Here is a 25,647-nt window from a genome sequence, read left to right as displayed (position 1 = left end):
GCCCCGTGTGTAAAGTCACATCCTGCAGAGGGATAGGAAAGTGAGAGGGCGTTTCCCTGCTCCCACCCTCACCCCAAACCCATTCCTCTCTCCAGGCAGCCCCTGCCGCTGACAGCGGGTGGGCACTGTCTGCAGGCCTCTCTCCTGTTCGGGTGCAGTGTAGTTGCCGTGGACTTTTTTTTTTTTTTTAATATATTTTATTGATTTTAGAGAGGAAGGACGAGGGAAAGAGTGATAGAAACATCAATGATGAGAGAGAATCATTGACTGGCTGCCTCCCGCACGCCCCCTACTGGGGGATCAAGCCCGCAACCCAGGCATGTGCCCTTGGCCAGAATTGAACCTGGGACCCTTCAGTCCGCAGGCCAAAGCTCTATCCACTGAGCCAAATTAGCTAGGGCTAAATTATTTTTCTTTCCTTTAATATATTTTTATTGGTTTCAGAAAGGAAGGGAGAGGGAGAGAGAAGCATCAATGATGAGAGAGAATCATGATCAGCTGCCTCCTGCACGCCTCCCACTAGGGATGGAGCCCACAACCCAGGCATGTGCCCTTGACTGGAATTGAACCCATGACCCTTCAGTCTGCAGGACGACGCTCTATCCACTGAGCCATACCAGCTAGAGCCTAAATTATTTCTTTATCATGCACTCAGTCTAAACCCTATCCACTGAGTGGAAGGAGATACAAAGTACTAAGATTTTATCTGCTTTTAGAGTGCTTTGCAACACATTAATAACAACATTTGTGCATCACTTTACTGTTTACAAAACACTTTTATCCTTTAATGCTCCCAGCCACAGCAAGAGGTAAAAAATTTTAATCCCAGTTTTACAGATGAGAACACAGATTCTTTCCCGGGATCACAGCCCCGTGGTGAACTGGCCTCCACCTCAGGTCTCTGACTCTTTCTTGTCCCCACATCCTTTCCCCTTACCATGTGGCTGTTTGTCAGGAAGCTAAGGAGCTCATTTGAAACAGAGGCCTTTTAAAAAATAATAGGATACATTTTAATTTCTGACTTTAAAATTCCCCACACCTTTCCCCTTCTCACACCCTCACCCACTCCTCCCCACCTTCCTGTTGTCTTCATTCATTTCCATCATCTCCATTTCTTAGTTTTACCTTTGCGTCTCTTTTTTCTATCTGGTCAGTTCATTTAGGAATTTTACTCTCAGTGCGGCTCACAACCTATATGTTGTCCAATGAACTCAAGAGAGTCTGGAGATTTTGGCTAAAAATACATGGTATTTATTCAAGGGTGTTAAAGTTTGTAGGTTGGGAACCCAGCTAGGCAGAAACCCACGAAGTGTTCCAGAGGAGGAGGAGCGTGAAGAGGTCTTCAAGTCCCGCATTCTCAGCCCTAGGATTGGTCCAGGGGTTACCAAGCCGACGTCAGGTTGTCTGGAGGCATCCCTCTCCTGGGCTGCCAGAATCCTATGGCATTCCCTGATTTTATCTCCTCGCAGGTGAAGGGCCCTCACAACAAACAAAGCTCTAGGGTTAGCAATCTAGCTTACAAAAACAAAAGGGAGTCCGTTACTGGTGTTTTCATTTAAATGAGGAATTCTAGCCCCTTGAAATACTCCTTTTAAAATCTCTGGTTGGCATGTGGGTTAGTGGTTTCTGCGGTTTTGCTTTCTGGTTTGGGGCCTCTCACGAAGGACGAGCACCAAGATGCTAGTGTGCAAGCAGAGGCCGGGTCGGAGGTGGGCGAGGCAGGCCCTGCTTCGGGCGCTTTCCGGGAGACCCTCCGAGCTCGGCCTTCGCCCTCCGCCGCAGCGTTAGTCAGCACATTCCGGGTCTCCAGGTTGCTCGTGGCGCCACCTGCCGGGGTCGCCCGGGAACTCAGGAGGCGGCAGCGGGGTGGGGCGCTGGGGAGCCGCTCTGACAGGCTGGGCGTCCCTGGCAACCGGCTCCACGGAGGAGTTCCGCGTTTGCCACTGGCCAATAGCAGCGGGCGTGACGCGCAGCTGCGGTGTCTGAGACGCCGGCGCTCATTGGACAGGCTCAGCTCGTCCCTGCAGCCGCATTGCGGGCGGCAACCCCTGGCCGGGGGTCCTGCGCGACTTCTCCAGGAAGGGCGGGCGGGGCGCCTGTCTGGAGCGGTGGGGTGTCAGGGGAGGTGACTGACTGCTCGGTGGCCTGGGGGCCAGTGAGGAAGTGCCGGTCATGGTGGTGGCCTGAGTGCTTTACCCCAACTGCCCCGCCTTCCAGCCATGCTTAGCCTGGTGCGTTCCTGAGGCCGGAGCTGGGCGGCCTCTGCAGGCCGGTCCTCGGCTGTGGTCCTTGGGTCGCTGGCCCTGTACGAGGAGGACACTTGCTAGTCTTCGTAGTGCCGAATGCAAAAGGGATGAAGACGAGGACTAAGTAATGCTCGTTTTGGCAGCGAGGCAACCAGTGCCGCCTCTGCAGAGGCGGCCCCTTCAGTCTCCTGCATTTTTATTCCCGCTCCCCCTCCCGCTCCCCATTAATACTGTTTTGCATTGAGCTAGAATTCAGCAGTGTTGGGCAGGGTTTACGAAGTAATGTGTGTAAGCATTTCAGAATGTGAAAGTGTGTGTGAGCATTTACCCATCAATGATCATCATCCAGAGATAACTAAGGAGACATTTTTGCCTGTGACCTTGTATACACACAGGCACTTTTTCTTTTCCGAAGCAAGTATATCCGACCTTGTTTTCTGGTGCTTTCTGTCCCCAGGTCCAGATACATGGTAACTGAGCACCAGGCCCCTCTTTGTTGGCTTCTATGGTTAGCTGAGCTGTGATCATCACCACTTTGTGGCTACCTTTGCACGTGTATCTCTTAGATCCCTTAAGGGGGGTGTTGCTAGTGAAAAGGGGGGAACCAGGAGGACAAGGTCCCCACCTCTCACAGAGACTGGCCTTTTGGGAGAAGGATTAGCAGCTCTAGTGCTGTGTGAGGCCTTTGCGTGTCTGTGAGATGGGGTGACAGATAATCCCTCCCCTACCGGTTGGTTAGGGAAATTGAGAAGAGTCTGTGAAAGCGTGCTGCGAACCGCCCAGCCTTCCAAAGTCACATCATAGTTCCTGTTACTGTTGGTTACGAGTTTAGGGTCAGAGCCCGTTGCCTCATCGGGTGGTAAAGAACCAGCCGCTCCGGCACCAGGCGTCCATGCTCACGGCTTGTCTGTTTCCAGGAAGAACGCTGTGGAGCTGGAACTCGCCAAGTGCAAGATGGACATGATGTCTCTGAACAGCCAGCTGCTGGATGCCATTCAGCAGAAACTAAACCTCTCCCAGCAGCTTGAGGCTTGGCAGGTAAGGGCGGGGAGGACGGGGCTCCGGGAAGTCTGAATGCAGGCAGCGTGTAAGGAGAGTTTGGTACTGGAGGGTCCGATGTGCGTGGGTGAGCAGCCACCCTGTCTCACCTGTGAAGTTCAGAGTCCTGCCCCCCACCCTGGAAGGACGCCTGAGGATGCTCTCAGGAGCAGCGGGGCCCAGGCTGTGCTGCGTGGGGCTGCGGCGACCTCCAGGCTCGGCACAGGGGCCTCCTCCGCAGCTTTGTTTCAGTTGGCTGGGAGACAGCTGTGACGGTGGAGGGCCCAGGAAGCCCTGTGTGGCCGTGCAGACAGAGTCCGCTGAGGCCGCTGCAGCTGCTGCCCTTCCCCTTCTCCAAGGCCAAGAGCCCTGTCCTGGTGCGAGCCCGGCGACCGTGAGCCGGTGCGTCCCTCTGGGGCCGCAGCTTTCAGAGCCAGCAGCCCGCCCCTCAGCCCGCCGGCTCTCCTCTGGGCCAGCGTAGTACAATTCAGGACGTGGGTGTGACCACTGGTTAGACCCCTGTGGCCTTACCAGGGGAGCCCCGAGCCCCGCTGTGGAGGGCCCTAAGCTTTGATGCTCCCTCCACGCCGAGCTGGTCCCTGGCTGACGTCCTGTTCTGTTCTCTTCTCTCCTGGCTACAGTTCGCTTCCTCAGGGCTTTTTACTATCTGGCTCCTTTGGTTTCTGATCTAGTGGCCTTTCTCAGTTCCCGTATCAACAGCTTTAGTTGTACACCCCTCCTGCCTTTGAGGTGAGATTGCGCTCTCATCCCACCCACCCTCCCCCTCTGCCATGAAAGTCCGTCCCTGTCGCACCTCGTGGCCCACCGCGTCTGTGTGCTGGAGTCCGGCATCATCTCTGTGCTGTGCGCCCCGCCACCGAGCCCCGGCCTCTCCTGTCATCATCACGTCCGTGAATTGGGCAGCATGTGGCCGGCACTGACAGGCTGGCCCTGGTTTCTTGGTAGCACCTCCTCATAAATGGGTTGCTTTGCTCAGAGAAATAACGGCAGGTGTGGGATTGTGAGCAGCTTATTTAGGCGTGTGTGTGTGCGATGTTCTAAAGTGATATAAGCATAAAAATGCGGTGTGCAATGTGCCAGCATAAACTCTGGCAGCTTTGAAAGGGCTCCTTCCGCAGGACGCTCTGCCGTTCCTGATGCTGCATTTAACCGGTCGGTTCTATCGAGCACGGCCTAAGCGCAGGGCCCGGTGCTGTGGATTAGACACGGGGACGGGGCTGCGAGTAGGGAGCATGCCTCCTATTTCTGAGAGGAGGAGGGTGCGGGGAGGAGGAGTGTGACGCACGTCGGGATGGAAGGACAGAGAACAGGATGTGGCCAGAGGGAGTAAGCGCTCCTCACCAGCGGGGCGGCCACGGTGACGGCTAGGACGTCTCTGCTTCACACTCACACCTGCAGACGTCGGCGGGACTCCACTGGGAGAGCTGGGGGGGGGGGGGGTAGGAGGTGATGGACTAGCTGCTCAGGGAGGGGCCGGCAGCCCCCCTTCTGCGCTCGAGTGAGTGGTTGCCCTGACCTTGGGGAGCAGGGGATCACTCCAGGGGGAGCCCAAGGCTCAGGCTTTGCCCAGGGCCCGCAGGGTTCAAGATGCTGGTTATGTTTCCTGCTGCCGTGACCTAGACAGGGCTGCCTGGATTTCTAAACCAACAGTGTTCGTGCTGTGCTGGCGGCAGAAAGCCTTGTCAGAAGGAGTCTTGCACAGAATCGGAGTTTGGCAGCTAGAATAGAGTGGAGCGGCGTCCAGAGGCTCCTCTGAGGTCAAAGCTGCTGTTCTGTGAGGTGGAGTCGGGTGAGGGGCATTTTCTAGGCAACTGGACCCAATTGGAAGGGGGAAGGTGCTCCCCGGTGAGGAGGCTAAGGACATGGGCCTGTTGAGCAAGACGAGCCCTGAAGCGGTGATGGGGACCTCTCAGGAAGGGGCTGTGCATGTGGTGGTTGGTAGGCAGGGGAGGCACCCAGGGCGTCTGTGTCCTTGTCACGTGCAGTTGCCGGTGTGTAGCTCAGGCCGATAATTAGAGGGAAAAGGGGCAGAAGCCAGCACTGGCTGGAGAGCTGGCAAGCTGAGGTTGCCAGCAGGGGCAGGCACCCACCCAGCCTCAGAGGTCATAGGAGGCAGGGCAGAGGGCGGGACAACGTGGAGACAGACAGGAAGGTACCGGCTGCAGGCCCTCTGGGCCGTCCGTGGGGCCAGCCGAGGGGTAGCACTGTGGAGGCGGCGTCTGGCTCGTGTGTCCTGGCATCTTCACTTGCTTTCTTGGTTGGGGCAGCCCCTCCCTCATCTCCTCCCTCATCCTCATCTCACCTCATCTCACGTCCTTCGGTCCTTCAGACGTGTCACCTCCCTGCCCACCCCCAGCGTCGGGACTCTGCCCTGCTCAGTCCCTCCGCTCTGCTCTCTGCAGGATGACATGCACAGGGTCATTGACCGGCAGCTGATGGACACGCACCTGAAGGAACGGAGCCGGCCTGCTGTTGCCCTCTCCCGGGCCCGTGGCCCAGGGCGTGGGGTCGAGCCCAGCACCGCTGAAGGCAAACGGCTATTCTCCTTCTTCAGGAAAATTTAAGTTGGGAGGAGTCAGGCCAGTGAGGATGGGTGGACTGGAGGCGATGAAAGGGTGCGGGTGAGGCCCAGTGCACTGTGTTCACATGCGGGCTCTATGGGGCACGGCCTGCCCGCACCGGGGCCACGTCCTCCAGGAGGGCCTGCCTGGCCTCTGAAGGCCGCCCTTGGGCTTCCCTAGGATCCGCTGCTGTTGAGCAGGGCTCAGGCTGCCCCGAGCGGCCCACCCCTCAGTGGCTCCCACGCCCCACCCCAGGCTGCTGTCCTCCCTGCGGGATCGGGAACAGGAGAAACAGGCCCTCTGCATCCTCAGGAGGCTGCCGCTGCCTGCCCGCCCGTGGGGGCCGAGCCTGCAGGGCACCACGCCCAGGCCTGAGCCTCCTTCCTCCCACGCCCTGGCCCAGGGAGTAAGGGGAGGCGGCCCCTCACCCGTGTGCATGCACCTCGCCAGGAGCACCTCGCAGGAGACCCAGCCATGGGGCCTGATGGCTGTTGTGCTCGGCCACAGTGGGCTCTGCAGAGGCTTGGCCGAGGCCACCCCAGCCCAGAGGAAGAAGGGCCCACGCCAGGGCAGGCCTCCCCCCAGCCAGTCTTCTCACAGGTCCGCTGCAGGCTCTAGCCACCCAGCCCTTTCCCCTTCGTGGGCCAGGGCTGGGAGGGGTCCCCACCTCCCAGCCTCCCACTCCCCTCACCTATACAAGTTCTTGGTTCAGCCAAGCAAGTCTAGGACACAGAATGGCCCCAGAGGCTCTGCAGCCACCTCCACCTCAAGGGCAGCACTGTCACCACGGGTGACGCCTGCAGATACTGCCCCCCAGGCCTGCGGGAGGATGAGCCTGCACCTGCTGCGCCCTCAGCAGCCGCGCACCTTCTCTGCGGAGGCCCTCACTCGGAGGCACCGGCTCAGCCCGCCGCGAGCTGCCTCACCTGGGAGCAGCCCAGCAGGGAGGAGCGGAAGGAATGTATCTATAGATATGTACATACCACAGTGCTGTACTTTTGTATGTAGCAATCATGTAAATACATGTATGGATTTTATAATATACATATTATATATAAATCTATAAAGGCATATTTTTAGAAAAACAGCACACCACTGCTTCTTTTGAAAATAGTCTAAGAATAAATTGAATTTCTACAGAGCTTCCTGCCTCGTCATTGGTGCCCGGAGGGGGTGTTAGAACACAACTTACCTTTCAGGACCGCCACTGGCTGGCGTGAAGAGGCAGAAATGGTGAGCCCCCGGCGCCTGGGAGATCACCTCATGCACAGGGACCCAACCAGCGCATCAGCCAGAAGGGGCAGCTCCCGGGAGGGTGGAGGCACCCTGTCGGTGACGGCCGTTTTGGGAGCAGTGGCCGAAGGCGCTGCCTCCACGCCCACCCCGGCTGGGCACCCTGCCAGTGAAGGCTGCCATTGCCCAGCCACGGGCAGGCCCTCCAGCTTGGCACAAACTTCAAGCCCGAGTGAAGTCACGCAGGCGAAGCTTCCACTGCATCCTTCCGGCCGTGAGGAAGTAAACAGGCGCTTCCCCTGGCATCTCACCACTGTGCTCGGCCAGCGCATCGAACCAGAGCCTCAGCGTGGACCAGGCCTCCGTGGAGAAAGGGGACTTGGCTTCTCCGTGTCCCTGGGCCTCAAGAGGCCCCTGTTCAGGACTCAGACAAGAACCCACCAGAGCGGACACGTGGTGGGAGAAGCCAGGCCACCCAGAGCACAGCCAGAGGAGAGGAAACAGCCCCGAAGAAAATTTGGCAGCTTGAACCTTTATTTTTAGTACTTTTTTAAAAAAGCATAATTAGAAACTTTCAATACAGAAATAATCCTAGCAAACCATTTAAAAGTTTTGTTGTTCGACAGGATTTCGCATCAGGTCCACCAGGACATCGGCCCAGCCCTGTGAGCACCCCACCCCCACCCCCCATTCATGCGAACAACACTCAGCGGGACAGGCAGTTGTCACCAAAGTCACCCCGCCACCTGGGCCTGGACGTCCAGCTGCCAGCGCCATGAGGGTTTCTAGCCGGGGCTGGGAACTTCCAGGACCCCCTCCTCTTATTGCTTGAGTTTGCAAGCACCGCCACATGGCACCGCCTTCGTGCTCAGAGTGGAGCGTGCTGCCCACCCAGGACCCATGATCGGCCACCCTCCGCAGCACCGCCTCCCAGGCCCAAAGCACTCCCCCAACTCATCCTGCGGCTCCGGAGTGAAGGCCTGTCACATGGAGCCACAGTGTTTTGGCAGTTTGGGGAAGTGGGGAGGCAGGTCAAAGGAAACCCCACGTTTTGATTAAAAACCCCTCAACAGTGTTAACGAGGAAAATCTGCAGTGTGATCTGTGATGTGATTGTCCAGTCAGGGCTTCACCTGGAAATCGCCAGGAAAGGTAATCTAGTAGAACACCCCACGGTGTTGAAATAAATTATTCCCAGGTTACGTGATCCTTTTAGGGGAAAGGTGAATCAAGTGTCCCAAGGAGGAGGAAAGGGGACAGTAATCAAGTGTAGATAACCCTGGTTTTTCCTCCGAGGGACCAGGGTCGTCAAAGCTGGCTGGCTCAGCCGCAGCTGCCATTCCTTCCCACCTGCTAGGAATCCTCGTGCTACCTCTGCTCCAAGACAGCTGTCAGTGCCCTGAGGCTGCCTGCCACCCAGCTCAGAGGCAAGAGGCGGCATCCCCGTCCAGCAGCACCCACGCCCCACGTCGAAGACCCAGGAACTCAGTGGAGGCCGTGGACCCACACAGACGAGGGTGAGGCCCTTCTCCTTTCCCACCAAGAAACATCCAGGAATGCTCTGCCAAGAGCCCGGCCCACAGACAGGAAGCCGTTCACTTTTTCTACCAACACTGGACCCAAAGGGCAGGCCACCACTCTTGCTGCTGTGCCAGCCAAACCTCAGGAAGAGGAAAGAGTGTGAGGAACTTAATTCATTTGATGTGGCTTCATTTTCTCAGCTGTTAAAATAATGCTCCTAAGCCCCGTTCCTGCGTGAACACACCCTTTTTGCTGGAACTGAAACAGGTTGGTATAAATAGAAGCACAGCTCCCCTGGGTTTGTAGCTTAGAGGCGTCTAGAAGGCAGGACAAGAAATCTGTTGGCCAAAGGGCAGGAGTGACTCCTGTGGAACCCACGGGCTGGGTCAGCTGAGGGCAGGGCCTCTAATGGGAACCCTAGGCCTACATCAAGGCCAGGCCCCCCAACTACCAGATAGTCAGGGGTAGGGGATGGGGCGGGCAGGGAGCTGGGCGAGGCCCTACCTGCCAGGTACAGAAGTCAACGATGGCCTGCAGGAGAGAATGGGGAACGTGGAGCCACTCCACCAGCCCAGGTTGGCAAAAGACATGGCTAGAACTCGATCCCGTCTCCTCAGGAAGCTGCTGGCGGTAAGATGGGGGGGGAGGGAGGGTCTGTTGCAGCAGGCTGGCATTAGGGAGGCGAAGTCAGAGCAGGACGAGGGTGAGACGGCCGGCTAAAGCAATCTACATTATGTACAAATCGGTAATCAGTCCGCTCGCTGGCAGCGTCCTCGCTGGCCCCGGCGCCTTGGCCAGGGGGCAGGGGCACCAGAAGGGCAGGGCAGGTTGTCCACCACCTTCTTGGTACTCGAGGGGGAGGGGAGGAAGTGCCGATGGCGCCTCCAGATACAAAAACGTGGAGAATTCTTAAATAACGGCACGAAACTGAGACTGTCCCCCGAGGATCCCGGCGGGCCTCGGGCCAGGGAGTGGCCGCAGTGCAGTCTCTGCAGGGGCTGCGAGGCATTAGCAGCAGCGTTTCTTTCGTTTACTGTTCCTCGTGAGCTTCACCACGTCGTTCTGTTGCTGCTGCTGCTGTTTCGCTAAGTTGTCTTTCTTTGCTCGGAGGACCAGCTCTGTGATGCAGTTGAACATCTGTGAGGAGGAAGGAGGCAGGGTGGGCCTCAGACCTCGTGTGGAGGCCCGTCTCGGCTGCGCTGCCGCTGCTGGCCAGCAAGGCCACCTCCCCATCTCCCAGGGCCCAGCTTTCTATTTCTACTCGTGAATTTTTTGGTCTGTGTGTCTTCGCACCCTTTTAGAAGGAGGTGGTGACATGCAGAGGTCAAAGAGGAACATCAAAGCCCACTGAGCTGTGTCCTGGAGAAGTCACTCTCAGGATTTTCCAGTCTCTTTTAAAGAGAGAAAGAACCCCTTTCCTTCAGCTGGACTCTCTGGACAAGACAGATAAAGGTGCCCCTACTAGTGACTGCGTAGAGGGCCCCAGAGCCTGCCCACTCCATGCCACCTCCCAGCACATCCAGCCTAGAACCTTCCTCAGACCCCAAGGCATCCTTTCGCTGCCAGGATCCACCTACCAGCCCTCAGTCCTGTCCTCCACTCCACCAGGAACGGTATCATCAAACACTTGACAATTTGCTTCACTTTTTCCTCACAACCCAAGGGACTCTCCCCCAGATCTAGAGGAACACATGGAGCCTAGAGCCCGTAAGCTCCGCCCAAGGTCACACGGGCCCCACGCCACAGGCCCCAAGTGGAAAGGCCGGCTTTCTCCCAGACTCCTGCTGCTTTCTAGCAGGCCCCACAGAAGTGACGGGAGGCTGCTGGGGGGGAGGCTCTGGGAGGGATGTGTCCACAGCAGGTGCCACGGGAGCTCTGGAGGCCAAGGCTGCAGAAAAGCCCGAAAGCAGGAAGAGGGACCGTTGTGGGCCGGGGCAGGGCAGTGAGGCGGAGGACTGAGTGGACACTGCGTGGCGGTGGTGCGGACCGGTCTAAGCTTGACTTAGCCTCTAACGAGCTGGGCACTCTTCCTTAAGTTGGAACCTCCGTTTCCCATTTGAAACGGAACAGTTTACCTGAGAGGACTGTTCAGACGTGAGCTCAGACTTTAAAGGCCTGGCAGCTACTATGACAGGTTCTGTCAGCCACCTGGTGCCGCAGCAGGCTAGCGGGAGGAGCAGGGCTGTGGTGGTGGAGCAGAGCTGGGCCCACTCCCTCCCTGACCCTGCTCCGGCCCAGGCCTCACCTCCTCCACGTTGACATTCTCCTTGGCACTGGTCTCAAACAACTGGATCCCCATCTGCCCGGCGAATTTGTAGGCATCTTCTGTTTCCACCACCTTCCGCTCAGGGTCATCATTCTTATTCCCCACTTTAAGGCAAAGCAAAGTCAGCTGCTCCTGCAGAAGCACCCCTGGCACCCTCCATCCCAGTCCCCACCCCAGTGAGCCCATCTCACCTAATATTCGGCACACATCATCACAGTTCTGGTTAATTTCATGAAGCCACCGTTTGACGTTGACGAAGGACTCGGCACTGGTGACGTCATAAACCACGATGACCCCGTGGGTCCCCCGATAATACCTGTAGGGCCAGGGTCTGTGTCAAAGCTTCAGCCCACACAAGACCTGCCTGCCCACTTCCAGATTGGCCGGGACCTGGGAGGAGGCAAACCCTTTCCAGCAAGACACCCAGAGGCCCCTCTCTGCCTGGCCCTGCCGGCCCGGCTCACACTGCTCAGCCAGCAGCACTGAATCTCACGCTGTCCCCAAGGCGGCCAACCAGGTTGCTCGGCGTCGGCCACTAGCTTGAAACGTCTTTGAGGTTCTCGTTTTTAAAATTCAGGCAAGTTGTGCATTTGACATCATATTATCACTATCCTTGGTGTTTTTTGGGTTAATCCTTACCTGAGGATATTTTCCCATTGATTTTTAAAGAGTGGAAGGGAGAGGGGGAGAGACACACATCGATTGGTTGCCTCCCCCACACACCCTGACCTGGGCCAGGAGATCAAACCTGCAACCCAGATACATGCCCTTGCCTGGGCATCGATGCCACAGCCCTTTGGTGTGCAGGCCAATGCTCTATCCACCAGCCAGGGCCACTACCCTTGTTTTAACATTCAAAAGTTTTCTCTCTCCTCAAATTTTAGTAAAATGCCATTCCAAGAAGATGTGCCATTTGTGAAGTCTGTCAAGGTCTGCACCCCCCAGGAGACGGGGGGCACCTCGCATCCTGCCCCTCACCCATGCCGGGGCAGGGGAGCATGGAACACAGTATGGCACGCAGGTAGTGTTGGGAAGAGGGTTTCCCACATATGCCACCACCAAACGTACAGACCCCGCAGCCTGAGGTCAGCTAGAACAGCTGTCGCCAACTGGTGGTCCGTGAGGTCCAAAAGGTTGGCGACCTGCTGAGCTAGAAGGTCTGGATGGCAGGAGGGTATAAGCATTCGCCTCCAGACACCATGCCTCCATTCATTCCCGTGGTTCAGTAGGCCAGATGGAGGACATCAACCTGGGAGGAAGAGGAGGACAAGGCCTCACACATCCACTTTCCTGGAGAGCCTCCCCCGCCCGATGCTGTGTAACCACTCAGAGCGGCAGAGACTCACTAACCAGGGGCTTCTGAGAACGAGGTAAGAACCAGTGCCCACAGCTCTGCCAACCACTGCCTTGGGGAGCCCCAACAATCGAGCCATTTAGGTACTGTGCCCTCAGAACCAGCCCTGTCCTCTACCCACAGCAGTTGCTGCTGAGTGTGCCAGGTTGTTACCAATTCGGCTCCGTGGACACCCCTCTGAGCAGCTACAAGTGCAGGAAGAGAACATTGTCCCCGGCCAGCGAAGTGTGCAGAGTGGAATGTATTTCCAAACTCTCCTTTGCTAAGACTATTGAAGGTGCCAAGTAGCCCCAGCCCCAGCCCAGTCCCACCACAAAGCCCCTGCTGCTCCCTGGGAGACTCCGCCCGCTGTGAGGTCCAGGTGAGGCCCGTTATCAGAAACAGACTCAGAGCTCTGGCCAGCAGGGTGCCCATGCCTTGGGTACCTGTTACCACCGCCATCAGTAATCACTTCACTCACCACAATTTAGCTCTGTGCCAGGCCCACCGCCCAGCGCTTTACATCCACTACCTAATTAATCTTTGCAACAACCTGTATGGACAGGGCGGTTGCTGTTTTACCAGTGAGGACATGAGGCCGAGTGACCTGCCTGAAGTCACACCGCCAAAGTCAGGGCACCAGGATCTACCTCCAGGGCCGTCACCTCCCTCATCTCATCTCATACCCCACACCTCACTACTCCTCCCCAAACCCACACCCCACAGCCACACCTCTTGGTCAGCAAAACCCAACTACCAAGAGACAAACTGTGAGAGGGTGACAATAGGACTCTTTCTTGGCAGGCTAACAGGATGCGATTTTAGTTTCTCTTTTAATGCCCTGAATCAGAAAAGGCCCCACTACTGTACCCTGACCTGACCCCTGAGAAGAGAACAAACTCCCAACCTCTCCCAAGTATCCTTCCTTCTTCAGCAGCTGCCAGCACAACGTGGCCCCTCGGCATGGCCTGCAGAGCCTCCTGCCTCATGAGAGGCAGTCGGGGACCCCAAGATGGAGCTACCCTCAGCCTCCCCGGGCCAACAGGACAGTACCAGGGTGCAGTGCTGCCCCTTCCCGAGCACCCTGAAGCACATTGCCCTCAAGCAGCTGAGGAACTCCAGGCTCCCCAACAGAATGAGGAGCTGTGCACCCCTCCCACCCGCGCTGAAAGAATCTGGTAGTCAGGGGAGGGGAGTGGCTCCTCTGCTAAAAGAGCCCGGGCACCCCAGGGCCCACGGCCCTGCCCGAAGCATTTCTCACGGCCACAGGCCCAATAACCTCGGCTGCCCCGAATTCCCTGACTGGCTTTAACCCACAGGAAGCACTAGAGCATCTGCCACGTCCCAGTCCCTTGGGGGTGAGGGGTCAGCAGAGAGCAGGACTATAGGCTGGTTAAAGGCAAGAGCTTTGGTATCAGACCTCAATTCAACTCCTGACTAACCAACCAGGCTGGGCCTCACTTTTTTGTTAATAAAATGGAGGTAATCACAGGACTTTCTAAGTGAAAGGAAGTAGGTAAAGCCCTTTGTGGCAGTCCCAGCCCCAGGTCAGGACAGCTGGGGTCAGTGCCTTGGTCTGACCATGAGGTCTTGGTCTTGTTTGAGCCTGGACACACCGGCCACCTGAAGGCGCCCATCCTCCCTCCCCAAGGAGCCTCTGACCCCAGTGCCCTCCTTAGGGCCTCACAAATAGGCACTGAGACACCAGAGGCTCAGGTAACTCATCGGCAAGTAGCAAGAAAGCGGCACTGGGCAGACCCCAGGCCAGGACCCCTGGGGCTGGGGGCTTCTCGGACCACAGTACACAAGTGCTCTCTACAGAGCTAGCCCAGCGACAGAAACCCCCCACACTGCTCAGGATCCAATCCCTTGACCAGGCTACCCAGCCGGCATCCTCTGCTCCCAGCCACCACTGTAGAGGCTCTTTACCCCTTACACTTCCCACCCTCAGAAGATCCTGCAGCCAGCCTGGGGTCCGCCCCATTTGTATGCTGAAGGGAGGAAAAGCATCTCTGGCCGGAGAACTTCCTCACCCACCTTCCCAAAAGCCCCACTCACAGGGATCACTGGGGGGAGGCAAAGGAGAGGCCTCCCAAAGAGCAACTACTACGGGCCAGACACCGGCTCCTACTCTGGCACGTACACCACCGTGTGCAGCCCGGGCTCTGCCACCACGGGGACAGGACCCTCTCGGAAGTTCCCGCGTCTGTCCGATGGGGATAACAGCACGGCACGGCCTGCAGAAGGCTCAATGACACGCTCATGAAGCCCAAGCACAGACTACCTGGCACACAGGACTCAGCATCAAAGCAAAGCCTGAAGATGAATAAACCCTGTGAGAAACCGAAGCACAGAACATTCAGGCAGCTTGCCCACGGTCACACCGAACAAAAATTAAATTCTGAACCATTGCCCTAGCTGGTTTGGCTCAGTGGGTAGAGCGTCGGCCTGGGGACTGAAGGGTCCCAGGTTCGATTCCGAGCACATGCCCAGGTTGTGGGCTCAATCCCCAGTAGGGGGCATACAGGAGACAGCCAATCAATGAGTCCCTCTCATCACTGATGTTTTTCTCTCTTTCCCTCTCCCTTTCTCTCTGAAATAAATAAAAATATTAAAAACAAACTTGGCTCATAATTTTTTTTTAATATCATCTGCCTTCAAAGCCCTGCTCTTTCCTGGAACCTGTTCCATTAACAGCCTAAGAACCAAGAGCCCCTCCACAGGCTTCCACGGTCGCGCTCCAGCTGGGTTCTCCTCCCATTTGCAGCTAAGAGTCACAAAGGTGCTGCGGCAGCCCACTGGGTGAGCCGGGTTCCCAGTAACCAGCTTTGGGGAGGCCAAGTAATGGCCTCTCAACAGCCTCCTATGCACCAGCGCCCCTTCCAACCCTCCCAACAGAGAGCAGCCAGCTCCCAGAGGCAGGTGTGTGGTGGGAAGCTGCACAGCTGACAACCCAACAAGAGAAGTGTCTGACCACCAGGTGAAGCCAGCAGCAACAAAGGGACCAAAGGCCAGAGGGTATGCTGACTGACATGTACTGTCCTGCCAACCCCAGAGCCAGGTACTCAGCCACTGCCCACCCACAGCAGCAGCCATATCTCATCCCCTCCTCCTCTCACATCCTTAGGAAGAGGAGGGCTCAGCTTAACACCACTGACTGTGGCCAGCAAGGAGCTTACCTCCTGAGAGTCCGGGACCCACCCGTGACATTTCCACCATGACCTGGGCTAGTTACTCAACTGTGTCCACCGTCGGTGGCGAGGGGTCAGAATGGGGGCAAGTGCCCTGACTCACGTGGAGGTGATGGTGCGGAAGCGCTCCTGCCCAGCTGTGTCCCAGATCTGCAGCTTCACTTTCTCCCCATTGATCTCCACTGTCCGAATCTTGAAATCCACTCCGATCGTGGTGATGTAGCTGCCTGCAAGCACACACATTAGCAAGGTCCACAGGTGCCCCAGTCAGACTACAGTGCACTCACTCTGGGCCCAGCACGATCGAGGTCCCAGGGACATAGTTCTGAATAAGACAAGGTCCCTGGCGTGATGGAGCTCCATGGAACCCATAGTCAAGGTGAGGGCAACAGACATGATACAATGAAACAAAGATAAAAAAGACAATTTCAAAGTGATGAGTGCCACAAAGGGAAAAAAAACAAAGATGTGACTGGGGAGGGTCAGGCTCCTTTAATTAGAGTGGCTGGACTGTTAGCTATGGCCTGAGACTAGTGGGAGGCCTATCATGCACTTTTTTTTTTCTATTCTATTCCAAACGTTTTTAAAGACCCACAAATTAACTTCCTAACACACAAGTCATGACCTGCAATTTGAAAAACAATGTTTGAGGCAGAGGAGACAATAGCAAAAATAGCAGTGGAGGGAGGGGGGGTCAAAGTAAGTCAAGCACAGAGTCGGAGTCAGGTAGGGAGGGGGTGCCAAGGCCTGATCTCGGGGCGTTTGCACCATTAGGAGAGCTTGGGCTTTCTGTTGTGTGTGACGGGAAGGCACTGAAGGTTTTAATCAGAGTATGAGCTGCATTACAAACAGCTCTCCGGTGGCATCTGTGAGAGATGGAGTGGAAGGGAATTTCTGGCCAGTGTACCAGCTCTGTCCAGGCTTACAAAGGCCCGAATGCTAAGACATGTTTTCACTCCAACTGGAGCTTACAGTATAACACAGTGCTGCAGACAGGACACACACACAACTGACTCTATAAAATATCAAAACTCTAGAGGAAAGGTCAAAGTTCAAGGTGGGGTGGAGATCAAGGAAGGCTTTGGGGAAGAAGTCACATTCGAGCCTAGCTTGAAAGAATAGGTAAAATGTCAAAGGTTGAGATTAGGTGGGGGGAAGACATCCCACCCAGAGGCAAAACACAGAGAAAACATTCAGAAACAAGCCATTCTGGGCACTGGGCACTCTGCGGGCTCTGGATGAGCCAAGGAGTGTGACCCAGCACCTACTGCTGCAGGCACTCAACCAGCAGCTGGCGGCTGAATGAATGAGTAAGCGAGGGAGCTTGGGAAACAGCAAAAGAATGAACAAACAGTAGGAGCCAGAAAGCTGGAAAGGTGAGCTGAAACAGATTATGAAGACCGGTGGTTTTCAGCGGGGAGGACTGTGTCTCCGCAGAGGACACTGAGCAATGTCTGGAGACATTTCTGGTTGTCACAAATGGGGGAGAGGGACCAATACTACTGGTGAGTGGAGCCCAGGGCTTCTGCTCCATATCCTTTACGGAACAGCCCCCACAACACAGAATCACAGGCCCAGAGTGTGAACAGTTCTGAGGTGGAGAAGCCTGGCCATAAACTCTGCCATTTAAGAGGGCCGCTGAGGTCTGAAGCAGAGGCAAGCCCCTGGCAGAGCCATGTACTAGCTAGATAACGTCAGCAGTTTGACAGGGGACGGGGAGGAGCTGCTGAAATGCTGCAGGCTAGAACCAACTAAGATACTGGTGGTAGAAATGGGAAGAGGAGTGAGAGAGCAAAAGAGAGCCCTCCAGGAGTGGAAGCCATGAGGATGGGGAGTCAGAAGGTCAAGGTCATAAGGAAAATGAGTCTTTTTCAGCCTAATGATAAGCTGCTCCTTAAGTGACCATTTTTGAACAGAAGCAATAACAAACCACTGGAAGGTACTGAAAGATTCCCGAGTCCCAGGCACTAGGACCTGCAATGTCACAGGTGACCCTCACAATAACCCTCTGTGGGAAGGACGATGACCAGTCCCACTTGACGATGAGCTGAGACTTAGTCAGGCTCATGGTCACACAGACAACTCTTTCCACATCACACCACAGTGGTGCTGCAGGACGGCTGCTGGGAGAAACCCACTTCTCCACCAAGGAGGCGGTAGCCATGTAATCACTTCCTAGTTTTAGCTCATCCCTTAACCACATCATAGGGAATTCCCTACAAGACAGTCACACTTCATCCTTGATCAGAGAGCCCAAGCTCGCCCGAAGTCTCTGCAATGAACCTGATGTATTCAACAAACACATCCACTTCACCAATATCTGGGAAATACAAACTTAAACGAGATAGCACTTTTTGCTGATTGGTTTAGCAAAAATGAAGACTATCCAAGACCTAGCATCGATGGGCCCTTTATACCCCTTCATGCCCAACTGGTGCGGCTCAGTGGTTGAGTGTTGACCTATGAACCAGAAGATCATAGTTCGATTCCCAATCAGGGCACATGCCCGGGTTGCGGCTCGATCCCCAGTGTGGGGCATGCAGGAGGCAGCCAATCCATGATTCTCAGTCATCACTGATGTTTCTATCTATCCCTCTCCCTTCCTCTCTGAAATCAATAAGTATATATTTTTTAAGTAAAATAAATAAAATAACCCCCTTCAGTGGTAGCGTCAGTTCCCTTAGTACAGCTGTGAAAGCTGTTCAGAGCACTGTGAAAAGTTACATGCACATACCCCGACCTCATGACTCTTCCTCTGTGCAAGAAGAAACAAAGTGTAGCCCAAGAATGCAGATCACTGAAACTAGAAGCTACCAGAAAGCACGCACACATCCAGAGCACTGTTAGGGAGCCATGTGCATCCATCCGCAGCCAGGGGAACTTCAGAGCCATTCCTAAGAACCAAGGTCTCATGTGCCGTGAAGAGTGATCCTTGACACACGAGGGGAAGGCGAGTCGCTGACCACCGCATGTGGAGTGGAGAAGAAAAGTCGGAAAGACAGACCATGCCGAACAGAGGCTCCCAGGGCACCAGAGGGGTAGGTAAAGGGACAGCTTTCATTTTCCACTAGTGAGTCTTCCTGTTTGAAATTTTACACAGGCATGTACTAACCTGCAATATTTTTTTTAACTTTTTTTTTTCTCTTTTAAATATTGGGGCACAAATAGACCCAGGCCAAAGTATGGGCCAGTAAAGGATTTATTTTTTGAACCAGACAAATGAAGACTGACGCAGAGGCTTCTAACCTGTGCCTCCCCCTGCTTCTCCGTCCCTCAGCCTGCAATCGCACTGACAAGGTTTGCGACATGAGGCAGAGGCAGGTGTTCTGGCGCCAGGCAAAGGGATTTCAAAACTGAAACACCTCAGCAGCACCTCAGGGGCACACTCACCTGAGAAAGTGTTGTCGGCAAAACGTAAGAGTAAACTGCTCTTTCCCACACCTGCAAGAGAGAGAGCAGGAGATGAGAGGCAGCATGGGTCCCTCCCCTCAGCCAGTCCTTCCTGCTGCAGGGAGATGACACCCAGGTCCTAAGTTTTAACCTCAGTGGGACTGAGCTCCCTCCTCAATACTGCTTTTGATCTGAAGCAGCCACACACCACGAGCATCTCCCCCACTCAATTTCTAATCTTTTCCTCGGTCCTAGTGTAAGACAAGCTGCCCCCCAAAGCCCAGGGGAGAAATGAGAAAGGGACTCGTGCCCAGGTCCTGTGCTGAGGGCTAGCCCCAGCAACTCAGAGGAAGGTACCAGATGACAGAAATAAAGCAGGGGAAGTCACCAAATGAAACTGGCCCCAAAGTGCGTCTGAAATGTGGTCCCTAGAAAACGGCACATCATGTGTGGAGCTTCCGTTTGTGTGCAGTGAGACGAGGACCTGCAGAGCTGCAAGGAACCCTTGAGATCACCGGGGCTATTCTGCAGGTGAGGAAACTGAGGCGCAGACAACTCTAACCAGCTGTCAGCCATCTTACCCAGGTATGTCAGTCAGCTGGACCCACGAGGAGGGGTGTCTGCCATACACCTATCAGCCCAACAGCTCCCACGTGCACAAAGCATTTCACTTGCCGCAGCATCTGCCGGCACACTTGTTCCCAGAACAGGTGGAACCCTCGTAAGCTTGGCCTCCCTTTACTTCAGCACACAGCAGCTTTAGCCTTCCAGGTACAACCTGTCCTGTGTCCCTCCCCTACCCCCGCCACCCCCTAAGGCCAGCTGGGTCAACTGACCACAGAAGGAAAGAATTAGCATAGAGAGCTGTGTGTGGTGGGCACTTTGATGCTCCTATAACTCCAGCTGCATCTATTAAGATCAGGATGTGGCAACTGAGGCTCCAACAAGCTAAGCAGCTGGCCTAGGGCCTCAGCAGGAAGTGTGAGCTGAGATCTGAATCCAGAGCTGTCTACTCGGGAGCTCTAAAGCTCTTTCCAATACATTCTGCTTGGGGAGTCTTTCTGCATCTGTTTCAGGAAGTTCAAAACAAAGACCCCAAAGAGGCTCCTGCATCTCACTTCTGGGTGACTTTTAGCAGCAGTGCTATCAAAACTAGATCGGAAGAGAACGTAGCCCAGGGTCTCAGAAACGCCCACAACTAAGTGCAAATTTTGAGTATATGTGCATATTTGGAGGGAGGAGTCCATAGCATTCATCAGCTCCTCAGCCACCTCCGCCCCCAGCCCCAGCTGTGCCTAACACTAACCGACCCAGAAATCCTCTCGGAGCAGTCCTCTTGGATGACATGTCTGGAGGCTTCTCCAGGTGAGTACACTGTCCAGGGAGGCCCAGGAGAACGTTTCAAGGTAAACCTGGGTCTGACCTTCCCAAAGGCAGGCTGGGGGTGCTGTGCCCCATGGCACCTGCTGCTCAGCCCATGCCTGCAGCACTCTTGCTCAGAGCCACTTCCTCATTGCTGCCTCTACGAGGCTTCCTGCTGAGCCAAGGAGAGCCCAAGTCCTGAGCTGGGTCCCTCCCAGCGCTCTGTCCAATGCCAACACCCCATCAGTCCCGCCTGCTCCTCTGCTTCCTCCTGGAGACTTCTGGGTCCACTTACTCAGCTAAAAGCTGTGTCTGGGCAACTAGGCTGTGAGTTCCTCCAGGAAGGCAATCTCGCCTCACCTACCCTGGACATTTAATGTGCTGAAGCCAGGCCCAGCACTTAGTAGGTGCCAACAAAACACTTTAATGAATTATGACTAAGTGGATGCCAATCACACTGACAGCTGTGCTATCTAATGCTGACGGCAGCATTAACAGGAGCCAAGGCAGTGCTTTGCAAACTTTGAGGGGTGGCAGATCCTTAGATCTAAACAGATAAGGGGAGGTGCTCTCTGCATGAAGCGCGAAGCAGCGCTCCCTCCAGCATGGCCTCTCTGGGTCCCCTTCACTCCCCCAGCTCCTCTGCAGCTTCTGAAAGCCACCAGTCTGCACACAGACCGCTACAGTCACCACACCAACAGCCCCTCCGAGCCTCAAGGTTGGGCCTGACACCGACCTCCAGCATTCCTCTTCCCTTCGAGTGGAACAGACAGGCACCCGCAGAAATGCCACCTCCCAAAGATCCCCGGAAGAGGCTTCTTTGGGAAAACACGCTGCTACCATTCATCCCAGAGCACTGGCCTGTGGGAGGAAGTGACAAGTCCCAATCCACCTTCACCACAGCTGAAGTCAACAGCTTCCCAGGGCCGTATCCAGTATGAAACCCCACAGTCCAGCCCCATCATCCTTTACCCAGCAAGCAGCAGCGGCGGCACTCGACGCCTCCTGGTAGCCAGGAGGCACAGAGTTATTCTGCAAAAACTTCACACACCACTCTGTCCTCACCGTGCTCCCTGCATCACACCCCCTCTCCCTTGCTTTCTGCCTTCTGGGCTACACAGATGCTCCGACCCTCAAAAAGCCTCCACAGAAGTCCCCACCCTCAGCCCTGCTCCTCCCTTGGGCGATGGTTCCCTCGCTCCTCCTGGCTTCGGTTCTAGACTGTTGAAGACCTTTAGACCTTCAAGTAAAGTGTTCTCAATTTCAAACCTGGCTCAGTAACTAATTCACTGGATAACCTCCGACAAGTCACTTCCCCTCTTCAAGCCTCAGCTCACACGTGTGTAAAGTGAAAGGCTTTAACTAGCTCTCTGACGACCGCCCCAGCCTCCAGCTGGTCTCATGAATCAGATGAAATGCTTACACATTAGAGCCAATGTTGAAACATAAGAGAGAGGAAGAACCTTAGGCATAAAGAAGAGCTGCAGAAGCTGACGGAATGAGTTCTAGAAGCATGTACAATCTGGCAGAGTGGGAAGAACTCTAGATTTATAAAGAAAGAAACTAACATTCACCGAGGGCCTACTGTTTGCCAGGCCTGGGACCAGCTGCTCACACGTGAATCCATGTGTGTTAACTCCCGGCTTTGCCTCTGATGAGCTGTGTGGCTCTGGGCAAGTCAGTCAACTCCTCTGAGCCATAGTTTGCGTTTCCGACAAACTACACAGGCACAGGGGAGAAGCCGATGGGCACGTGTCTGTGAAGTCATTTGGTAAGCCTTAAGGAAGCACCCACACAAGGAGCCCAGGTCAGGCGAGCACATGATGCTCGTCTCCTTGCTCAGCTGCCAAAGATTCGTTTGAACTTCCATGGCGACCATCTCCCAGTCTCCTAAGCGTTTGGCTTTGAGTATCAGCTCACTGTCCGGAGAAATTAAGCTGCAAAGCATCTGTCTTCTCTACACAACACAGTCCTCTACACACTGAACTAGGAGCCAGTGAGTCTTCTCCAACACCTGACTTCTGAGTGAAAAACCAATACACCATGCAAATGTACTGTGAAAAGGGGGCCAAAACCATCCCCTGGGTTTGACAAAGAAGAAAAGTCAACAAGCCACATCTTCTTGCTGAGCTTATGCTTTTCGTTTTCGGGTATCAACACAGGCTCTAGATGTCTTGCAGCGGGAGAAGGACCCCTGACCAAGGTGAGCTGACTTTAACTCCAAAAGAGAGAACTCACGCCGGGGCCAGCCCCTCCGAACCGAGACCAGGGCTGAAATGAAATCCTGTAACGGCATAAACCTCCGGACCCGAGGAGTGCCGGCGGCCATCTCCAAAAGCAAGTCTACACAGCCTGTCTGGTTTTCTTTTATTCAAACCACAACCTCCTCCTTTCTAACTCCTTCCCCAACCACAGCTACTCTTCATCTCTGTAGTTAACCCCTAATTTTTCCTCTTACCTCTCCCTTCCACCAGTAACCACGGAAACCTCAGCCATCTTTCACCTGATCCAAACCACCAACCACATCCCAATCCAGCTCCACAGGAGACCAAAACCCACCCACTTCCCTGGCCCAGCTATGACCCAACACTCCTACATCAGGTCTTCCATCCCTCTGATTTGGTCCCCTCTTTCCTTACCAACCCATGGGCTCCACCACCTCTAGTCACATGACCCCCTTGCCCACATTCAACTCAGGTCTGGTCTGGTCTATAAAATCGGGTGCTCCCCAGTCTCGCTCCCCAGTCTCCTTCCCCATCATATAATCCCAGCACCTCAGTTATACTCCTATAAACCTCTTGAGGCCTGCCTCCCTGACCTCTTGGTCACCCCATAAACCTGCGTACCTGCCACACTCCAAACACCACCTCTAAACCCTCCACCCTTTCCCAGAAACCAGCCTAATGCTCATCAGGAGCCTGAATATTCATTCAACAACTATGCGTTAGGCACCTACTGGGTGCCAGGCACGCTCTGGGCACGGAGAGGCTGCAGGGCGCTGAGCTAGATCTCTGTAATACTGGCTGCACCTCCAGTGCCCGTCCATATACATACAGCACAGAGAGCAAACAAATATTGAACACTCACCTGGCGCGTTACCTCACCGAACACTCAACAGCCCAGTGACACCCACCCAATTATTCCATTTTACAGATGAGGAACCGGAACCATAGGGAGAGCGAGCAACAGCGACTCGGCAGGAATGGGCCAGGCCCTGTGCGAAGTGCTTCACCTGCCTTACCTTTTAAACCTCGCAGGAGCCCCACTTTGCAGAGGAAGAAACTGACAATCATTTCCATAGAAAACATCTGCGCCAGGTCGGGACTAAGCACTTTTCCAGCTTTATCTCATCGCATGCTCACACCACCCAGCGAGGCAAGTCCCCACTTCTCAGATGAGGACACTGAGGCTCAGAAACGCGAAACAACTTGCCCAAGGTCACAGACGGAGGAAGCTGGTAGTCCCAGCACTCGAACCCAGGTCTCTCCAACTCCAGAGATCGCGCGACTTGACCAAGGTCACACGTGAGGCAGCGGCAGGCGCGGTGAGTGGACCGGGCGCCCCAGCCCCGACCCCTGCCCGCCCGGCTCCTCGGCTCCGCAGCCTGGCGCCCCAACCGCTCCTTGGCGCGGCCCCGAGCCCCTCGGCGCACCCCTGGGGCCGGCGACTGCCGGGCAGCCCCGCCCGCCCGCCCCGCGCGGCCCGGCAGCTCTCCGCCCGTCCGCCCGCCCCGAGGCCCCCGCGGGCCGCGCCCGGCAGGGCCCACGCCGCCTCCGGCCGCCTCGGCCCTCACCGCTGTCGCCGATGATGAGCAGCTTGAAGAGGTGGTCGTAGTCCCGGGCCATGGCGGGCGGGGGAGGCGCGGGCAGGCAGGCGGGGTCGGTGCTGGCCTCGCGAACCGCAGCTCCCTCCGGGCTGCTCCGGCAGCGGCGGATCCACTTCCCGAACAAACAGCCGGAACTGACAGAAACACCTCCCTCCGCTCCCCCTCCTCCTCCTCTTCAGCAGCCGCCGCCGCCGCTGCCGCCGCCTCTCTCTTTCCCGCCCCACCCCGCCACTGCGCAGGCGCAGCGTCCGGCGCCGCCTGTGCGCAGCCGCAGCGTCGGCCGGCCGCGCCCTCGCCGCGCTCGCGCACCGCGCATGCGCTCTGGCAGTCCCGCCGGCGCGGGCCTGCGTGCCCACTTCTCGGGGAGCATCGCAGTGGCGGCTCGCGGCCCTTAGGGCTCGGAAAGATGAGCTGCTGTCGAGCCCAAACGGAAAGAAGCCGAGAATGCCGGAGAAGCCCGGCCGAGGCCCGGGACGGACCGGCTCCTTCAACTTCCAGCCCTGCAATCTGCGGAGAGGAAAAGACAGGCACGCAGCGACCGTGCGAGCGGGGCTTACCCCGGGCACTCGGACACTCCGCCCCCTTTCTGCGTGGACGCCGCCCCGGGTGCTGGCTCCGGCCACCGAGTCCCGAGCCTGCGGAAGGGACGCCGAAGCGGTTGGCGGCTGCCGAGTTTGACCTGCCGGAGCTGAGCGGGTTAGAGGGTGGCCTTTTAGGTCAGCTCTGGGTCGAAATCACATCCTAGCCCGTAATTCACTCCGGGAGCTTGAGTTGCCTTCTTGGTAAAATGGGGAGAATAGTTGGGTTCGGAGTCCCGTCCTACATGACGCTGGGCCCGATAGATGAATGACCCAGTGTGTTTTCTGAGGGGAGAGAGAAAAGGGCTGAGGATGGGGAGGAGCTTTGCTTTACGTTTCATTTATTCCTGTGCTGCTTAAATTTACAATGGGTACTTCCCCTAAAAGAAGCAATAAAAACCCAAAATAAAGTAACTAAAATCACCATCTATGCCAATATGGAAAGAATGTAAATATTCAAAGAATATAAACAAAATATTAGGTAGGATTACAAAAGACAAACATATCCTTAAACCAAAAGGTAAGATAAAACAAAAAATCTTGACTATAAAAAGTAATGCTTATGGATGGGTGGAGCAACAAATTGATGTTTTTCTCTCTCAAATCAATTTTTTAAAATTTTAAAGTAATGCTCATAGTTTTTTTTAAAAAAATGTACATTTTACCAAAAAGTACAAGTTGCTACTTTTCCTTCAGACCCACTCCTCATAGGTAATCTCTTAATGATGTTTCTTGGACACCTTGAAATGCTTAATAAATATATATTGAATGAATGAATAAATCTCCTTCAGTGACTATTCTGTGCCTGTGCAAACACATACATGTATGTGCGCTGCCTTTTGCTGCATTATGGTACTCCCCATGGTTGAACTATAATTTAACCACTCTGCTGTTGATAGGCATTTATGTTGGTTACAATTTTTTTGTTACACAATGTTGCAGGGAAGATCCTTGAACAGCACATGGAGTGTCTGAATAAAGCTTTGAGTTTTTCCAGGAGCTGAGAATCAGTGTGGTGATGTCAAAAGAACCTGGGTTTGGAAGCTGAAGGTACGGAGAGAAGAGCTGCTCATATGACCTTT

The 25,647-nt window shown here is 55.3% G+C and overlaps 2 protein-coding genes across 4 annotated transcripts in view; one reads left to right on the top strand and one right to left on the bottom strand.

Annotated features, from left to right (window-relative positions):
- Positions 1-7,276, top strand: part of BICDL1 (BICD family like cargo adaptor 1) — an 80,603-nt gene extending 73,327 nt beyond the window's left edge. Inside the window, exons 9-10 of one of the 2 annotated variants that reach the window (XM_079762236.1) lie at positions 3,164-3,284; positions 5,708-7,276. In XM_079762236.1, the coding sequence (XP_079618362.1) occupies positions 3,164-3,284; positions 5,708-5,869 (283 nt within the window). In that variant the 3' untranslated portion in view covers positions 5,870-7,276. The remainder of the gene's footprint in view (positions 1-3,163; positions 3,285-5,707) is intronic. The other variant, XM_079762237.1, reaches the window with a different exon arrangement.
- Positions 7,277-7,772: 496 nt separating this feature from the next.
- Positions 7,773-24,187, bottom strand: RAB35 (RAB35, member RAS oncogene family). 2 transcript variants are annotated; one of them, XM_079762447.1, is made up of 6 exons: positions 23,955-24,185; positions 18,800-18,850; positions 15,513-15,636; positions 11,077-11,201; positions 10,865-10,989; positions 7,773-9,756 (listed from the first exon to the last, which is right to left on the bottom strand). In XM_079762447.1, exons 1-6 carry the CDS (start codon positions 24,004-24,006, stop codon positions 9,628-9,630), a joined length of 606 nt encoding a protein of 201 aa, XP_079618573.1. In that variant the 5' UTR covers positions 24,007-24,185; the 3' UTR covers positions 7,773-9,627. The 2 variants fall into 2 exon arrangements, with proteins under 2 accessions (XP_079618573.1, XP_079618574.1); XM_079762448.1 differs by lacking the exon at positions 18,800-18,850 and having other exon boundaries at positions 23,955-24,187.
- Between the last annotated feature and the right edge of the window lie 1,460 nt (positions 24,188-25,647).

Source organism: Cnephaeus nilssonii (genome assembly GCF_951640355.1).
Source record: "Cnephaeus nilssonii genome assembly, chromosome: 22".
Lineage (NCBI taxonomy): Eukaryota > Metazoa > Chordata > Mammalia > Chiroptera > Vespertilionidae > Cnephaeus > Cnephaeus nilssonii.
This window is presented reverse-complemented; position numbering and strand designations above follow the sequence as displayed.